This window comes from Trachurus trachurus, assembly GCF_905171665.1.
Source record: "Trachurus trachurus genome assembly, chromosome: 12".
Lineage (NCBI taxonomy): Eukaryota > Metazoa > Chordata > Actinopteri > Carangiformes > Carangidae > Trachurus > Trachurus trachurus.
This window is the reverse complement of record NC_139908.1, coordinates 5208703-5227359: the sequence shown is the minus strand read 5'-3', so window position 1 is coordinate 5227359 and position 18657 is coordinate 5208703. Positions and strand designations below refer to the sequence as shown.

At 43.0% G+C, this 18657-nt stretch overlaps 1 protein-coding gene across 1 annotated transcript; it reads left to right on the top strand.

Annotated features, from left to right (window-relative positions):
* Window positions 1-9474: 9474 nt before the first annotated feature.
* Window positions 9475-15478, top strand: LOC310995054 (single-strand DNA endonuclease ASTE1-like; the record flags this gene model as incomplete). The annotated part of the gene is made up of 4 exons (XM_083983983.1): window positions 9475-10686; window positions 10780-10990; window positions 15113-15248; window positions 15337-15478. 4 exons carry the CDS (start codon window positions 9475-9477, stop codon window positions 15476-15478), a joined length of 1701 nt encoding a protein of 566 aa, XP_083840109.1.
* Between the last annotated feature and the right edge of the window lie 3179 nt (window positions 15479-18657).

The window sequence follows — 18657 nt, the reverse complement described above, 5'->3', positions numbered from 1 at the left end:
ATGGGGATTAAAGGGTTGGAGACACTGGTGAATGGATCAGGCATCCCGGAAGACATTGCATTTCATGACAGTCCACTGATCATTGATGGTTCCAGTCTGTACTATTGTTTGTATTATCACTCCAAACCAAAGCTGGACCAGAGCCACGGTGGAGACTATTCTGGATTCAAAGCTGTGGTCTGTCGATTCTTTGACACTCTGGACAACTGTAACATCTCTCCACGTGTAGTTCTGGATGGAGGCTCAGGTCCTCAGAAGCAGAAAACTAGGGAGCATCGCCTACAAACTAAAATAAGAAAAGCAATGAACATAGCAAATGGTGAACCACAGTGGATCGATGACATCCTACCACCACTCATCAAGGACATCTTCAAACAAATCTTAATTGAACGCAAAATACAATTTTTACAGAGCTTTGGAGAGGCAGACGCAGATATTGTTCATTTCGCGAATAAGTTTGGTTGTCCCGTCCTGTCCCATGATTCAGATTTTTACATCTATGACCTGAGAGGAGGTGTCATTTCTTCTTATCCTTGGAAGTTTAAGTGGATGACTCCTAGATATGGGAAAATTCCTGCCAAATATTACAGAAGGTCACGCTTCTGTACACAAATAAATATAGATGCTGCTCTTATACCAGTCTTCACTTCAATAGCAGGAAATGACTATTCAAGACTAGAGGACAAGGGAAAGTTTGTAGAGAGACATCCTCAATCGGTCTCAAAGGATGATCGGGTCCAGCGGCTGCTAGCTATACTGGACTTTTTGAGAATGTTAGATCTTTCACAGGCGGAGGACACAGAGCAGAAACAGCACCAGGCTGTGACAAGAGCTATACAGTTTGTTGAAGAGGAAGACCGAGAAAGATTACAGAGATCTATAAACACATTCCTGGGATCTACAAACACATCCCTGAGATCTACAAACACATTCCTGAGATCTGTAAACAGATTCCTGAGACCTAAGAACAGATTCCTGAGATCTATAAACAAATGCAACACTCGATCTGAGCTCACCCCTCCCCCACCTGACCTACCTGAGTGGATGTGTCAGCTAATTGGGAAAGGCAGACTGAACACCTTCGTCATAGATGTTATCTGTCAGAGACAGATCATGTTGACTCCACTTGTGGACGACTTCTCTCAGCCCAGCAGTTACTGTGCTGCTGGATGGATCCGACAGTTCTTCTATGGACTGTTAATAGGACAAGAGATGTGCACTGAGTTTGACAGAGACAGAGAAACAGTGAGACAACAGGAGGTCAAACCTCTGCTGCCCAGAGTCAGTGAGGAGGAACTGACCAACCTACGCCGAGATGGTCCTTTTCAGGTACTGAAGATAATGATTAACTATTACACTGAATGAACACATGATTAGTTCCTCTGGTTCATAATGTCCGTCCGTCTGTTTAGACTCCTGAAGGTTTCTGTCTGAAGGTTTTTCTGGAAGCTCTGGACGTTAAGACCTTTGACGTTGGAGACGTCTCTGATGACATGAAGCTTCCACTGTGTGTGACCAACTTCTGGTGGAGATATCGACAACAGAATCACGACTCTGATGAAAATATCCATCAACTCCAGGCTCTATTACTGTGGTTTGTTTGTGGAAAAGACTGTGATCCAGGTACGTCTGGTCTGAGAGCAGCTCAGCTTTAAAGTCTGTCTATGATCAGTCATTAGAGACAAAGTATACTCCTCAGTCTGGAGTCACATCTGAGTCAGAAATAATTCGGAAAATCAACCCTAACCCTTAGTTAGCGACCCAGAAACTTCAGTTCCTCATCAGGAGACGACTCAACTGATGGAGCTATGTATCAATGGTTAAATGTAGAGCCGCTGATAAGCAGCATTTTCCTGTGTTTGTAGATGGTGCAAAGGTTGAAGTTGAAGGACCAAAGCCAGATGTGGCTCATGCTTTCAACCAGTGGCAGTGCTGCTTCATCGCGAGCCTCCACCTGAACCAGCTGCTGGGTCGACCTCTACCAGAACCTGAATGTGCCCGGTACAGTAGAATTTACACTGATGTTTGATTCACTTCATCTAAAGCAGAAATGTAAAAGCTCCAGTGAGGTTCTTCTGACTCATTGTCTCTGACAGGATTTACAATGGACCTGTGGTTCACCAGCTGGTGGATGAACTTAAGGGAGGTTCCTCACCTGAACAACTGGGCCTGAAGACTGAACAACAGCAACAGTTATTCAGGAATTACGAGACAAAATGTTGTAGTCTGGAGGAATGGCAGGAAGTGAAAAGTAAAAAAAAAAAAAAAAAGATGAATAAGAGGAAATGATCAGGGTTCGTGCAGGCACTCATTTTGTTTATTCAGGTATTGTTTTCTGTAGCTGTCACATTTGGTCCTATTTTTACTATTATTTACAAAAAGTAGCCCCACGTTAATTTCAATGCAAATCAAAGTTGCCCCCGTCCCCCTAAAAAACAAAACAAACAAAACAAAACAAAAGAAAAAAATATATAATTTTATCACACTCACAGATCACCATAGAAACTGTTGGTACAGCTTTTGCCAACCTGCTTTGGGGGAGGGGGGTGGGAAGGAGGGGGTAATTGTTTGGGTTGTTCTGTATGTTGATGTTTTGAAAACGAAAATGAATAAATAAAGTATTTTAAAACAACAACAACAACAACAACAACAACAACAACAACAACAGAAAAACACAATTGATATGAATTAAATGTCTATAATGTCTGTTGCTTTTCTACCTGAGTGTGGGATTGTGGGTAAATGTGTTTGTTTAGTTATATTGATCTGTGTGACTGTGTAATGTATTTACTGCAAAATTGACTTGTTCAGATTTTTTAATTAATTTTCTATATTTGCTGTGAAGGGAAAGTTGAAGGGAATTCTGGGAAATTGTAAAATCTAGTGGTAATTTTTCTATTTCATAAATTTTCTATATTTGACTGAAAATTTAAAACATAAAGTGCTGGGGAAAAAAGTTTCCATGAGTTTGTGTTTTTTATTCAACATTAAGCTGCAGTTCCTCTTCTCACCACAAGAGTGAGTCAGTCCCCCATGTTAAAATGACATCAGATACAGAAACAGCATTGGTCTCTACCGATCATTTCCTGTTAATGCAACTCACCTCCTTACATTTTATTAACCAGCAAAGGTGTGGAGGACTGAGGGGGCGGGGCCTCTTTGTCTGACAGCATGCTGAGCAAACCAGCTCCACACAGGCCCCTCCTCTTTGACCATAATTGGGTTATCTGGTAGTTGGGGAGCGCAGTTAAACTCTGTCTTCACTGATAAAGAAATAGATTAAACTTTGACCAACAGTCAAATCAGGTCACATTAGAGCTCACCACGTCAATGCTTCATTAGCCCAAGTCTCACTCTGCAGGAACCTCGATCAGAGTCATCGATCGATCAGAGCGGTTGATCAGGTCAGTGCTTCACTTTACGGTATCCTCCTCCAAGCTGATAGTCAGTGCAGCCAGTTCGTCTTCAGGTCGTCCTTGTGGACATCTATGTCTCAGTGACACCTGGTCTTCAGAGGTCAGAGTGAAAATGGTTAATTTGTTCTGTGACTGCTGATAAAAAGGAAGTGACTGGCTGTGGAGGAAGTTCTCCTCTTCATCAGATGAAGACTCAGCTTATTTACATCAGCACAAAAACAAGCAAGTTAAAAAATTAAATGAATTTGAGTTAACTTGTTATTATTGCATTAACTTTGACAGTACAAGCTTTAACTGATTGGTTGGTTGACTGATTGATTTATTGATTGACATGTGACAGGAGGTTTTATAAAAGCAGCAGAGTGAGATTAAAGACCTTCACTCTGTAGTTACAGACTTCAGACTAGACATGAATCAAATTAATCATTAGAGTTCACAGGTCAATTATCTTATGGTTTTATTGTATATCAGGTCTGGTGCTCCCATCCTACTCATTCTAACACACTGTTCTTGGCCTTGTCTTTATGATTTTCAAGCCTTTGTCTCTGGATTGTCTTCCTATAAATGATGTCACCTGTCTTTGACCCGACTGCTCCATCTGATTCCTGATCAACTGAGTTTTGGTCCTTTGTCCAGTTGAGTTTCACCTGTGGGTTCTGATCTGTTTCGCTGCCCTGACTGTGTGACTGCAGGCCTTCAATTGTTTGTCTGGTCCTGGATCTGTTTTCTCCCTGACTTTGTCTCCAGCCGTGGTCTTAAACTTAACTGTAAGTTTATTACCTGCTCTGCTGAGTGTTTGTTATTTGATACCCCATGAAACTGAGCCAATGTGTGTGCGTCTCATAAATACAGGTGGTGACCAATGGAACCAGTGAAGAAAGGGTTACATGCTGTCATTCCGACATCCCACCATTCCAACACCCCACCACTCCAACATCCCACCATTTAGACATTCCACCATTCCAACATACCGCTATTCCGACATGCGAAAGTCCCACCATTCCAACAAGGCTTTCAATATAAGGAAATGTGCGTTACTCAACAGGTGACTCCCTTCTTTAAGACATGCTGATAGAGGAATACCCACATGGTTGTGCGTAATTACGCAGCAGAGCGCAGACAGGGACTAGTCTGCCTGTCTAGTCTCTACCTGGTCTTTTTACTAAACTTACCCAACTCCTTTCATTATTGCCTAAGCCCAACCAGTGCAAAATCTTTTGGGGAAAAAAATACGCTATTAAAGGAATTGTTGGAAAGGCAGGATGTTTAAAAAAAGAAGAAAATGCCGTCATTCCAACCATAGGAGGCAAAAATTGTCGGAATGATGGGACGTTTGATATAAAATTAAGTGTTGCCATTTAGACAATTAGAGGTCAATGTCGGACTGGTGGGATGTCGGAATGGCGGTTGCCCCCTGAAGAAAAGAGCTGCCTTTTGATTTCTCCGAGTTAATGGACATACTCAATGGAAGTGTTCATTTATTCATCAGTCGGTTTGACAGCAGAGAGGACAAGATGAGGAAGATTGTCAGAGAGTTTCACAGACCTTGAATCTGCAAGTCCATCATCATCATCATCATCATCGCAGAAACAGGGTGGAGCCAAAAGCAGCTGAACCTGTTGATGACAGTAAACTTGTGACTTACACCCGAAACAATGAAGATTATGATAGTGGAAGAATTCGGTAGACGTCTGACTGGTTCTGTCAGTGTGGGCGTGAACCTACATGATCCTCAGTTCTGTATTTATACCGCAGCACAGAACAAAATCCACACATCAGCGTGAGTCTTTCACTAGTCTTGATGAAATCATGGGGATTCAAGGATTGAGGAAACTAGTGACAGAATCAGGCATCTTGGAAGACATTGGATTACGTGGTAGTAAAATGATCATTGATGGTTCCAGTCTGTACTATTGTTTGTATTTTTACTCCAATCCAAAACTGGATCAAAATCATGGTGGAGATTATTCTGGATTCAAAGCTGAAGTCTGTCGATTCTTTAAAACTCTGGTTGACTGTAACATCTACCCACTTGTTGTTCTGGACGGAGGCTCAGATCCAGAGAAGCAGAAATCTCTGGAGTATCGCTTGGAATATAAAATAGAAAAAGCAGTGAACATAGCAAATGGTGAGCCACAGTGGGGAGGTGATGTGCTACCACCACTCATCAAAGACGTCTTCAAACAAATCTTAATTGAACGACGAATACCATTTTCACAGAGCTTTGGAGAGGCAGATGCAAATATTGTTTGTTTTGCGAATAAGTATGGTTGTCCCGTCCTATCTCATGATTCAGATTTTTACATCTATGACCTGAGAGGAGGTGTCATTTCTCTTCTTCCTAACGAGTTTAAGTGGAGGACTCCTAGAGGGGGAAGAATATCTGCCAAATATTACAGAAGGTCACAGTTCTGTACACAAATAAATATAGATGCTCCTCTTATACCAGTCTTTGCTTCAATAGCAGGAAATGACTATTCAAGACTGGAGGACAAGGGAAAGTTTGTAGAGAGACATCCTCAATGGGTCTCAAATGATCATCGGGTCCAGCGGCTGAGAGCCATACTGGACTTTTTGAGAAGGTTAGATCTTTCACTGGTGGAGAGCACAGAGCAGAAACAGTACCAGGCTGTGAAAAAAGCTCTACGGTTGGTTGGAGATGAAGACCGAGAAAGATGCCAGAGATCTATTAATACATTTCTGAGATCCATAAACACATTCCAGAGATCTAGAAACAAATACAACATTAGATCTGAGCTCACCCCTCCCCCACCTGACCTACCTGAGTGGATGTGTGAGCTAATTGGGAAAGGCACATTGAACACCTTTGTCATAGATGTTATCTGTCAGAGACAGATCATGTTGACTCCACTTGTGGACGACTTCTCTCAGCCCAGCAGTTACTGTGCTGCTGGACGGATCCGACAGTTCTTCTATGGACTGTTAATAGGACAAGAGATGTGCACTGAGTTTGACAGAGACGGAGAAACAGTGAGACAACTGGAGGTCAAACCTCTGCTGTCCAGAGTCAGTGAGGAGGAACTGACCAACCTGCGACAACATGGTCCTTTTCAGGTAGTGAAATATACTTATACTAAATAATTACTAACTATTACACTGAATTAACGCATGATTAGTTCCTCTGGTCCATAATGTCAGTCTGTCTGTCCATTCAGACTCCTGAAGGATTTTGTCTGAAGGTTTTTCTGGAAGCTCTGGACTTTGAGACCTTTGACTTTGGAGACGTCTCTGATGACATGAAGCTTCCGCTCTGTGTGACCAACTTCTGGTGGAGATATCGACAAAAGAATCACAGCTCTGATGAAAATATCCACCACCTTCAGGCCCTGTTACTGTGGTTTGTTTGTGGAAAAGACTGTGGTCCAGGTACGTCTGGTCTAAAAGTAGCTGAGCTTTAAAGTCTTTAAAGTATAAATATGATCAGTCATTAGAGACAAAGTATACTCTTTAGTCTGGAGTCACATCTGAGTCGGTAATAAGTTGCAGAATCAACTACGTATCAATGGTTAAGTGTAGAGATGCTGATGAGCAGATGAAACCAAACATGATGACGATGATGGTGATGATGATGATGATGTCAGTCAGTCAAATATTTTCCTGTGTTTGTAGATGGTGCAAAGGTCAAAGGTAAAAGACCAAAGCCAGATGTGGCTCATGCTTTCAACCAGTGGCAGTGCTGCTTCATCGCGAGCCTCCACCTGAACCAGCTGCTGGGTCGACCTCTACAAGAACCTGAATGTGCCCGGTACAGTAGAACTTACACTGATATTTGATTTGCTGAAAACAGAAATGTAAAAGCTCCAATGAGTTTCTGACTCTGATTGTCTCTGACAGGATTTACCATGGACCTGTGGTTCACCAGCTGGTGGATGAACTTCAGGGAGGTTCCTCACCTGAACACCTGGGCCTGAAGACTGAAAAACAGCAACAGTTATTCAGGAATTACCAGACAAAATGTCGTTGGTTGGAGACTTAGGGTTCCTGGCAGGAGGTGAAATGTAAAAACCAAAATGAAGATGAATCATAGTAATAAGAAGTGATCAGGGTTCATGCAGGTTCTGGTTTTGTTGTTTAAGTTTGTGAGCAGCTGTAGATGACACACAAGACTTTATGGCAGATCTCTAACAGCGAGATAGGGAGGAAAATAAGCCATCCAATAATATTTTCCTTTTTAAAAATAATGTTCAGTTTATTCAGGTATTGTTTTCTGTAAGGCCCGTAATGAAAAATAAACACGTTAAGGACCCTTCGTCGGACGGAAATGTCCACCTCTGCCTATGGGATTTTTAATGCATTTTTGAAAAACTAATTTAACTAACAGGTATCACCATATATAATATAGACTGGAATAAAGAATTAAAAAATAAATACAATTTTTTTTTTTAATCAATGATAATAGAGAACTCATGTGCTGTTGCTGCAACAACAACTGGCCAGGAAGGGGTTAAAAAATGTTGTAACCCATGTCAACAGTGATTTTTATGATAGGTCAAGATCCAGCCTTATATGTATCACAAAGATTTTGGGAGTAACTGATGTCTAAATGTCTCTTACTATAAGTTGAAATTTTTGTCCAGGGGTAAAAAGGGGGCACCTGAGGGTTAAATCTGATTTTCCGCTTTAACCGTGACCTGGAGGCTGTAGTGAAAAGTTGAGTTGAGATGAGGTGAGGTGAGTTGAGTTAGGTTGGGTTGAGGTGAGTTGAGGTGAGGTGAGCTGGGTTGGGTTGAGGTGAGATGCCTTCATTGTCACTGAATTCAAAATAGGCCTACAGTGAAATTGTAACTGCCCAACACAGTGGCAGAACCAAAAGCAGCTGAACCTGTTGAATGAAAGGAAACTTGTGACTCACACATGAAACAATGAAGATTATGATAGAAGAATGCTGTACACGTCTGACTGGTTCTGTCAGTGTAGACATGAACCTACGATCTTCAGGTCTGTATTTATACTGCAGCACAGAACAATATCTACACATCAACATGAACCTTTCAGGAGTCTTGATGAAATCATGGGAATTCAAATGTTCAAGAAACTGGTGACAGAATTCAATCAACGACTATTCGGGCTCTATCAGTGTTAGCAAAAGTCAAAACAAACACCCCTCAAAACACACACCAGCATTTGCTCCACTCTCCCTGCCGGCCATGCCCACTTCAAAGCAGTCCCATCATACCTGTGGCTGTGTGCCATTTGCCAAACCTCATCATGCCACAGTATTAACTAACTACATCTGTGGAAATGACTACACATCTACACTCCTTAAACTGTCACTCTCGCTAGACTTTGGTGCATTTAGTTGGCTTCAGGTGGTTTGACAAATCGTGTGACAAATCTGTGATTCCTCATTTGGTAAAGTTGTTAAGTGTTGCGGTTGGGTCAGTAACCAGTAGGCTACACACTACCCGACTGCGTCCAGACTCAGCTCAAAAAAATCAAACATGTTTGAATTGCTGCGACTGAAGTCAGGCGGCGTCTGTTCGCCTCCCACCTGTCAATTTGAATCTAACAGATTCCTGCGCCAACTTGCCATGCCGACTGTACCCAACTAGTATAAACTGGTGCAGATGAGGCCCGACTGTGAATCCTGGGTAAAACCAGGCAAAAAAAAAAGTGTAGTGCGTCCCCAGGTTAACACAAGAAGAGTTGAGCTGAGGTGAGGTGTTGAGATATGCCTTTATTATCAGTGTATTCACAATACAATAAAATTGCAACTGCCCATCACTGTGGTACACAGACCTTGAATCATCATCATCATCATCATCATCATCATCATCATCATCATCATCATCATCATCATCATCAACGCATGAACAGGGCAGAGCCGAAAGCAGCTGAACCTGTTGATAACAGTAAACTTGGGACTCACACCTGAACCAATGAAGATTATGATAGAGGAGAGGAGAATGCGGTAGACGTCTGACTGGTTCTACCAGTGTGGGCATGAACCCACATGATCCTCAGGTCTGTATTTATACCGCAGCACAGGACAACATCTACACATCAACGTGAGCCTTTCAGGAGTCTTGGTGAAACCATGGGGGTGAAAGGGCTGAAGAAACTGTTGAAAGAATCAGGCATCTTGGAAGACACTGGATTACATGACAGTCTAATGATCATTGATGGTTCCAGTCTGTACTACTCTTTGTATTTTAAGTCCGATCCAAAGCTGGACCAGAGCTATGGTGGAGATTATTCTGGATTCAAAGCTGAAGTCTGTCGTTTCTTTGAAACTCTGGACAACTGTAACATCTATCCACTTGTCGTTCTGGACGGAGGCTCAGATCTTGAGAAGCAGAAAACTCTGCATGATCGTTTGCAAAATAAAATAGAAAAAGCAGTGAACATAGCAAATGGTGAGCCACAGTGGGGAGGTGACATCCTACCACCACTCATCAAAGAGGTCTTCAAACAAATCCTAATTGAACGACAAATACCATTTTTACAGAGCTTTGGAGAGGCAGACCCAGACGTTGTTTGTTTCGCGAATAAGTTTGATTGTCCCGTCCTGTCCCATGATACAGATTTTTACATCTATGACCTGAGAGGAGGTGCCATTTCTTCTTATCCCTGGGACTTTCAGTGGAAGACTCCTAGAGGGGGAAGAATCAATGCCAAACACTACAGACGGTCCCAGTTCTGTAAAAAATTAAAAGCAGATGGTGATCTTATACCAGTCTTTGCTTCAATAGCAGGAAATGACTATTCAAAACTAGAGGACAGGGCAAAGAGGGAAGGGAACAGTCATCCTCTGGATCCTCAGGTGTGGCTGAGAGCTATACTGGACTTTTTGAGAGGTTTAGATCTTTCACAGGCAGAGAGCACAGAGCAGAAACAGAACGAGGCTGTGACGAAAGCTTTACAGTTTGTTGGAGAGGAAGACCCGGATAGATTCCTGAGCTCTATAAACAAATACAACATTCGATCTGAGTTCACCCCTCCCTCACCTGACCTACCTGAGTGGATGCGTAAGCTAATTAGGAAAGGCACATTGAACACCTTCGTCATCGATGTTATCTGTCAGAGACAGATCATGTTGACTCCACTTGTGGACGACTTCTCTCAGCCCAGCAGTTACTGTGCTGCTGGACGGATCCGACAGTTCTTCTATGGACTGTTAATAGGACAAGAGATGTGCACTGAGTTTGACAGAGACGGAGAAACAGTGATACAACAGGAGGTCAAACCTTTGCTGCCCAGAGTCAGTGAGGAGGAACTGACCAACCTACACCGAGATGGTCCTTTTCAGGTACTGAAATATACTGATACTGAATAATTACTAACTATTACACTGAATTAACGCATGATTCCTCTGGTCCATAATGTCCGTCTGTCTGTTTAGGCTCCTGAAGGTTTCTGTCTGAAGGTTTTTCTGGAAGCTCTGGACCTTGAAACCTTTGACTTTGGAGATGTCTCTGATGACATGAAGCTTCCACTCTGTGTGACCAACTTCTGGTGGAGATATCGACGAAAGAATTACGGCTCTGATGAAAATATCCACCACCTTCAGGCCCTGTTACTGTGGTTTGTTTGTGGAAAAGACTGTGGTCCAGGTACGGACTATCAGGAGAGGAGCTATGTATTAACTAGGTTAATGGTAGTAATGCTGATGAGCAGATGGAACCAAACATGATGCTGATTCGGGCAACTTACTCATTCCTCGCACCAGATCCAAAGAAGGGGAGGCAGCTTTTAGTGTATATGCCCCACGAAAATGGAACACCTTGCCCGACACAGTTAGACATGCCACGTCACTAGCCATCTTCAAAAACAGATTAAAAACATATCTATTTTCAACAGCATTCTGTTGACCTGTGTGTGTGTGTGTGTGTGTGTGTGTGTATGTGTGTGTAGATATGCATATGTGATTGGGTGAGTGGGCGTGAATTTGTGCGTCTAAGTGTGTATGGGTTGAAATTGACATATATGATTGTTTGCACTTGCACTCTCTGGGCTCTAATTTGGTAGACTAGGTGCAGGCGAGGCGCATCTGCCCTGCGCCTCGCCTTCGCTTCGCCAACGGGGAGTGGCCAGGAGCAGATTGCGATTTTGCTTCGAGACGCAGCGGAGCGCATCCCGCCTACTTCCCTCCCACCGGCGCAAATGGCATAGAGGGTGGAGAGAAGGCGTGGAGTGGGTTTGACACAGCCGAGTCAGATCTTCACCAATCAAATGAGCTCCTCTCCTCACCTTTAAATCCGCCGCGCGCGCAAGGCTGACGTTTGATTTCACCGTGGAAGAGAAGATTTGAATCAGCACATACAGATTACAGCATACACATTCAGCACATCTACAGTATATCGATTGTCCCGTCACACTGATGACAGATCAAAGGCTGCACAGATGAAAGATGAGGATGGATTACTGCTGTGTTGACACTACACGATTATCTGCTATATTTATGTATTTACTTATTGATTTATTGAGCCGCATCGTCACGCGACCATAACAAATAAAACTGAAAACAAATAAACTATCATTTCTCACAGCAAACCACAATCAGCCTGGCATAGTGCTCATAGTGAGCAGATATTAACATCTCCCCTCTCAGGTAAATTCTAAAGAAAAAAGAAAAAGAGAGACGCTCCGCGATGCATCCATTACGCACAGCTGTTTGTGCACACGTGTTTAAATATAGGTTACTAAATATGAGTGTCTTTATTAATGGAAAAGGGGTGTGTGTGTTTTGTTTTTTGTTTTTTTTTACTGGGCAACAGCTCTCAATCTGTCAGAGCAAGTGAGACGGGAGGAAACTGATGTTCTGGTCCGGTCCAAGCTGGCAGTGTCAGGTCACGCGAACAGACCTCACGGGCTGATGGTGCAAAAGTAGTCTGGGAGGGAGGAGGTTATGATGTTTGCTCTGACAGATTGCTGTTGCCCAGTAAAAAAAAACAAAAAACAAAACACACACACAGCCCTTTTCCATTAATAAAGACACTCATATTTAGTAACCTATATTTAAACAAGTGTGCACAGATCACAACATAACAAACAGCTGGGCGTAACGAGGCATCGCGGAGCGTCTCTCTTTTTCTTTTTTCTTTAGAATTTACCTGAGATGGAGATGTTAATATCTGCTCACTATGGTGCCGAGGCTGATTGTGGTTTGCTGTGAGAGATGATAGTTTATTTGTTTTCAGTTGTATTTGTTATGGTCGCGTGACGATGCGGCGCTGGCCCCTAATAAATCAATAAGTAAATAAATAAATAAATAAATAGCTGATCATCTGCAACGGCACAGTGTGTAGTGTCAACACCTGCTCTTGGGACATCCACGGCTGTCTCAGTCCCTCCCTGGTTTCATCTGTGTTAATTCAGTCAGGCTGAGTTTCCATTACGCAAGCCTTTGATGGTCATCAGTGTGACGGGACAATCTATATAGATATAGGTGTATGTGCTGATTCAGATACAATAAATAGGGGTTATTGTGATGATGATTATTATTATTATTAGGGCCACGGGCAATCGCACCGGGCACTGGTCCCAACAGCTATGAAATAGCTGCAGGGACCAGTGCCCGGGCGAAGCCCGGGCACTACTGTTATTGTGTGGATTTTTTCCTAGTTATTATTTTCTTTCTTCATCTTCCGGACGACTTTCGATTCGCAACTAGTCCTGCAACTCGAAGAGTTGCAGGACATATTATATATCAAAACGTGCGGCTTGATCGGGATCGGTGGGCTATTACTTTTCTCAACAGTGTACGAATTTTTCGCGACGTAAGTTGCGAAAAACTGCGCAAAATTTTTGCATGTAAGTCAATGGGACGGGCGGAAAAAAAAGAGCGAAAAAGACCAATCATCGGAGTTTAACAAACGTCTACTGCTCAGGCATACTTTCACCTAGAGACTCCATTTAAACTTTAAACAGTAGACACAAGTCTTGTGTATTGGCGTATTACTCCACGTTTTGATAGGTCATATAGTTTTTGATCAATCCCTGATCAATGACCATGATCATTTTTGGAGAAATTATGAGATTATAATGGGTGTGTATTGGACGGAATGTTCGTGTCAGAGTGCGTGACATCATCGGTTAGAGTGGGAGAGATGCCAGAAAAACTCCAGATTTTTTCTCTTTCCAAACTCGGCCCGGCCACAATTTACACTCTACACACATATTTTTTTCAGAATTTGTAAGACAAACTTGTCCTGTCACTCATCATCTGCTCAAAATATCAGAGAGACTTACAGAATTTAAACTCTGAGCCTCTAAGTGCGGCCACGTCTGTCTCTGCTCCTCATTGACTCCAATACAAATATTTTCTGAGAGAAGCAGAACGGCCTGATGTTTTAAAACTGCCAGCGTCGCCAAAATATTTACTGTAGAAACACCAAATCGTACCAACATTTTCAGGAAGTCCTTAGAGCAACGTTGATCTGTGTTTTGTTCTGATAGGAGTTACCGTTTTGTCATGCTAAGCCTAAATGTGAGACCGGTGCAGAGGCAGAAAATGGCTCTTTTTCTCCAGGTTTCTGTCTGTCTCAGCCTGCGGGGGCCCCTATCGCCGTGGTAACCACCTGGAGTTGCTGTGGTAACCAGGCCAGAGCTCGTTAACTTCATAAACAATCCACCTGGCGCTCGTTTAAATGTTTATAAACAGAGACACAGCTAAATCAGACTGACACAGGATGCAGCTACTAACTAACTATGTGTCAAGTCAGTCACACACACACACACACACACACACAGACTCTAGAGCCAGCTTCATGTGATTACAGTCACACACACATCAAAACACACAGGTAACATACAAATGCGCGCGGAAGCGCGCACTCCTCTCCCACACTCTAACACACACAGGTAACTTCATGTGACACACACACACACACACACACACACACACACACACACACACACACACACACACAGTTAACCTAATGTGACTACAGCTCCTCCATATCAGTGCTTATAGAAAGATGATCATGTGTCTGTCTGATCAGCTCTGTCTTGACCTTAAGATCGTGGGTTTGATTCCCATGTTGAAAGAGATGGCACAACCCGCAGTAGCTCCCGTGGCCCATTCAAAATTTCCCGAGAGGAAATTTTCTAGTTATTATTATTATTATTAATTGCATTTAAATGTGCCTGGAAGTGTGGAAATCTGCCTGTGAGGTCTTGGTGACGTGTCTGCACTGCGTGCTGGGCAGTCAAATTGCCACTGCGCTGGCTGCGCTTCGCCTTGCGCTGACATTAGACCAGGTTGGAGCTGGCGAGCTTTCGGCGCACTCTCCGCGCGGTCTATCGGCAACAAATTGTCACTGCGCCACGGCGAATCTGTCGACACCTCCCCCTGCTGCGCGACCACTCCCATCTCAGCGCACAGCAGTCCACCAATTTACCGAATCCGCTGCGCACCTTGTTGCACTGGAGGAAAATGCCACTGCGCCAGCTGCGTCAGGGCTCGCTTCGCTGCGCCCCCGTGAGTTGCGCCAAGAAATTAGGGCCCTCTCTGTTTATATATGATTGTTTACTTGCACTTGCACTTTTCCCTTTTTTGTTTGTTTTCTATGTGATTTATAATTGATTTTAAATTTGATTGATTTTTGTTGTGAAGCACATTGAGTCTGCCTTGTGCATGAAATGCGCTTTATAAATAAAGTTGAATTGAATTGAATTGAATTGATGATGATGATGATGATGTCAATCAGTCAAATATTTTCCTGTGTTTGTAGATGGTGCAAGGGTTGACGGTAAAATACCAAATCCAGATGTGGCTCATGCTTTCAACCAGTGGCAGTGCTGCTTCATCGCGAGCCTCCACCTGAACCAGCTGCTGGGTCGACCTCTACAAGAACCTGAATGTGCCCGGTACAGTAGAATTTATTCTAATGGTTTATTTGCTTCATTTAAAACAGAAAAACTGCAGTGAGGCTCTGACTCTGATTGTCTCTGACAGGATGTACCATGGACCTGTGATTCACCAGCTGGTGGATGAACTTCAGGGCGGTTCCTCATCTGAACAACTGGGCCTGAAGACTGAACAACAGCAACAGTTATTCAGGAATTACCAGACAAAATGTTGTTGGTTGGAGACTTAGGGTTCCTGGGAGGAGGTGAAATGTAAAAACCAAGCCAGCAAACCACCAGCAAATTTGCTACTACAGTTCCCGTCGAGCAAACAGATATTAAAATCATGCTCATCGCAAACATGAATGACTACATCGAGTCGGATCCTGATGGACTGAAGGTTTTGCTGATAGATGAAGATTTTCTACCCCTTCCCATTTCTCTGTTCAAGTCACCGCATCAAAACAAAGACAAGCTCTCCTCCCTCTCTTGGTTGATGAACAACAGCTCAGACAACTTGGAAAGGATGGTCAGTGATCTCTGGGCAACAATTCAATCAAAGGCAACTGAACTGGTTTTTATCTAGGAAGACGTTACGCCTCTTATCCAAGGAGCTTCATCAGTTCATAACCGATGCTTTACGAACTGATGAAGCCCCTTGGATAAAAGGCGATAATAGCTCTTACTTTTAGAGTATCAGCCTTCTATTTACTTTCCCTCTGAAAAGGAGCTGATGGAAAATAACTCCTTCTGTTGTTGGTAGTGTTATGATGCTATGTAAAGCCATTTGAGACAAATTATTTGTAAAAATGGACTAAACAAATAAAATTGTCTTGCATCTTGGATTCTTAATTACAGTATATGTTCATGTACTAGTAAAACGTTTTTTTTTTGCAATTTTCAGCTCCATGTTGACACATTCGATACCTAAAATCCTTTCGTTTAGTGTACAGTTTGTGTTTTTTACACTTTTAAATTCAACATTAAGCTGCAGTTCCTATCCTCACCACTAGAGTGAGTCAGACTCCATAGACTCCCATGTTAAAATAACATCAGGCACAGAAACATCTTTGGTCTCTACTGATCATTTCCTGTTAACAGGGCTTAAAGCGCGTACTGTATGAGCATGGTGACGTGACTCAGTCACTCGCTGGAGGCAGTGATACGCCAAGTAGCGTCGGGTCTCTTGCCGCTGTTGACGTCGGCACAAACGAACCTGGTGGTCCGAGCGGACATAACGGCGCGCATTCGATTTCGTTTTTTTTTTTCTCCGTGCATGTCCGCAACGCAACGCTGCACAGACGCTGCAATCCTTACAATTGTAAGGCAACAAAGCTATAGGAACCTCAGTCAATACTCAATGTGCTTTTTTTTTTTTTTATCTGAAACAAATGTTCCCTTCATGTTCTTCTCAGAGTACACCAGAATGCTTCAATTTGTTAAAATCACATTTCATTTTTTTCTGGGGGGGAATGACCATTGTTGTGAGGTCAGACACACCTGGATTAATCAGTTTGTCGTGTAATAATGAAGCGGGCTTGAGCTCAGGAAGTAGTGGAGCTGTGCATAAAGCCCATTGTCATTAGATCTATTTTTGACATTTCCACTTTTTTTTTTTACATAGTTTTCATACATTTCATGCATATATTGATGTTTTAGAGGTCTTGTAATGTCATGGAAACTTGTTGCCAAGTCATGGGAAAGTCATGGAAATTTGTTGTTTAAAATGTGTATGAACCCTGTGTACATCACCAAGCACAATGCCAAAAAGTTGTTTTCTAAATTGCCTATAATGTGTAGGCTATGCGTCGGATCCACTGCACCCCGCTCCTTGGAAAAAAGTTCAGGCTCAGGATTTTTTTTTACTTTAAAGGGACAACGAGGAGTTTTGGAAAAGCGAAGCGTTTTCACACTACATTTATGAGCCTCCGCGCGCACCGTACATTTCTTTGACCGGCGCAAGACGGACTCATGTTTTCATTCATCAATAATTAAAGTCAGAGGTTCAAAGAGGTTCACATGCCGTCGTAGTTCCGACCATAAACGGCGATTCATATTTGGGTTATCTATGTCCTGTGACTGTGGAGGAATTTACCGCAGCACAGAAGATGAGTGAATCACTGATCAACAAAGAAAGAGAATTTGTTTCATTTTTGCACCACCCCTCCTTTGCTCCACTCGCCATGCCCACTTCAAAGCAGTCCCATCATAACTGTGGCTGTGGGCCATTTGCCAAACTTCATCATGCCACAGTATTAAAGTCATTCCAGTTGACTCACTCTAACACACTGTTCTCTACTGGCATCGTCTTCATGATTTCCTAGCCTTCGTCTCTGGACTGACTTCCTGTAGAGGATGTCTCTGACCCGACTGCTAAACCTGATTCCTGGTCCACTGAGTTTTGGTCCTTCGTCCAGTGGAGTTTCCCCTGTGGGTTCTGATCTGTTTCCTTGCCCTGACTGTGTGTCTGCCTGTCTTCGACTGTTTGTCTGGTCCTGGATCTGTTTTCTCCATGACTTCGTCTCGAGCCGTTTGTGTGTCCTTAAACTTAACTGTAAGTTTATTACCTGCTCTGCTGAGTATTTGTTATGTTCAGCCCAATGAAATTGAGCTGGTCTGTTTATGTGCTGTAGTCAGGTCCTACTGGTACCTGTTAACTGTTGTAAATATACTGTAAAACAAAAATCCTGTGACTGATGATGTTGTCAGTCTGACGGTGGACGCTCACCTGGAGCTCACACCCTTGATTTGATACATTTTGCATCAGTCCCCTGCGGGTGTTGCTTTGTTTTGTTTAGTGTTAGCTCTAATACCACTAACAATACCATTAATAGAAGTTTGGTAGGTTGGATGATATCGTTTCCAAAGGTGTAATAATTATGACGATTGTTATTATTGATGATCGATTCAATTTTCTCATTTCTGCACCAATTTTTGCCTCTCAGTACTTTTCCATTTTTCTCCTCCTTTGCTCCACTCTACCTGCAGGCCATGCCCAATTTACAGCAGTCTCAGCATACTTGTGTGCCAAGCCTCATCATGCCACGGTATTAAAGTCTTTCCAGTTGACTCACTCTAACAGACGCTTCATGGCCTTGTCTTTCTGAAGGGTGGCAGCCTGCGCGGAGCATGAGGACGTTCTTGTGAAAAGAGGGGGAGAGATGTGACAGTTGACCACATCTTCATGATTTTCTAGCCTTCGTCTCTGGACTGACTTTCTGTAGGTGATGTCACCTGTCTCTGACCTGACTGCTCCATCTGATTCCTGGTCCATTGAGTTTTGGTCCTTCGTCCAGTGGAGTTTCAACTGAGGGTTCTGATCTGTTTCGCTGCCCTGACTGTGTGTCTGCCTGTCTTCGACTGTTTCTCTGGTCCTGGATCTGTTAGCTCCCTGACTTCGTCTCCAGCCAATGGCATTGTGTCCTTCAAG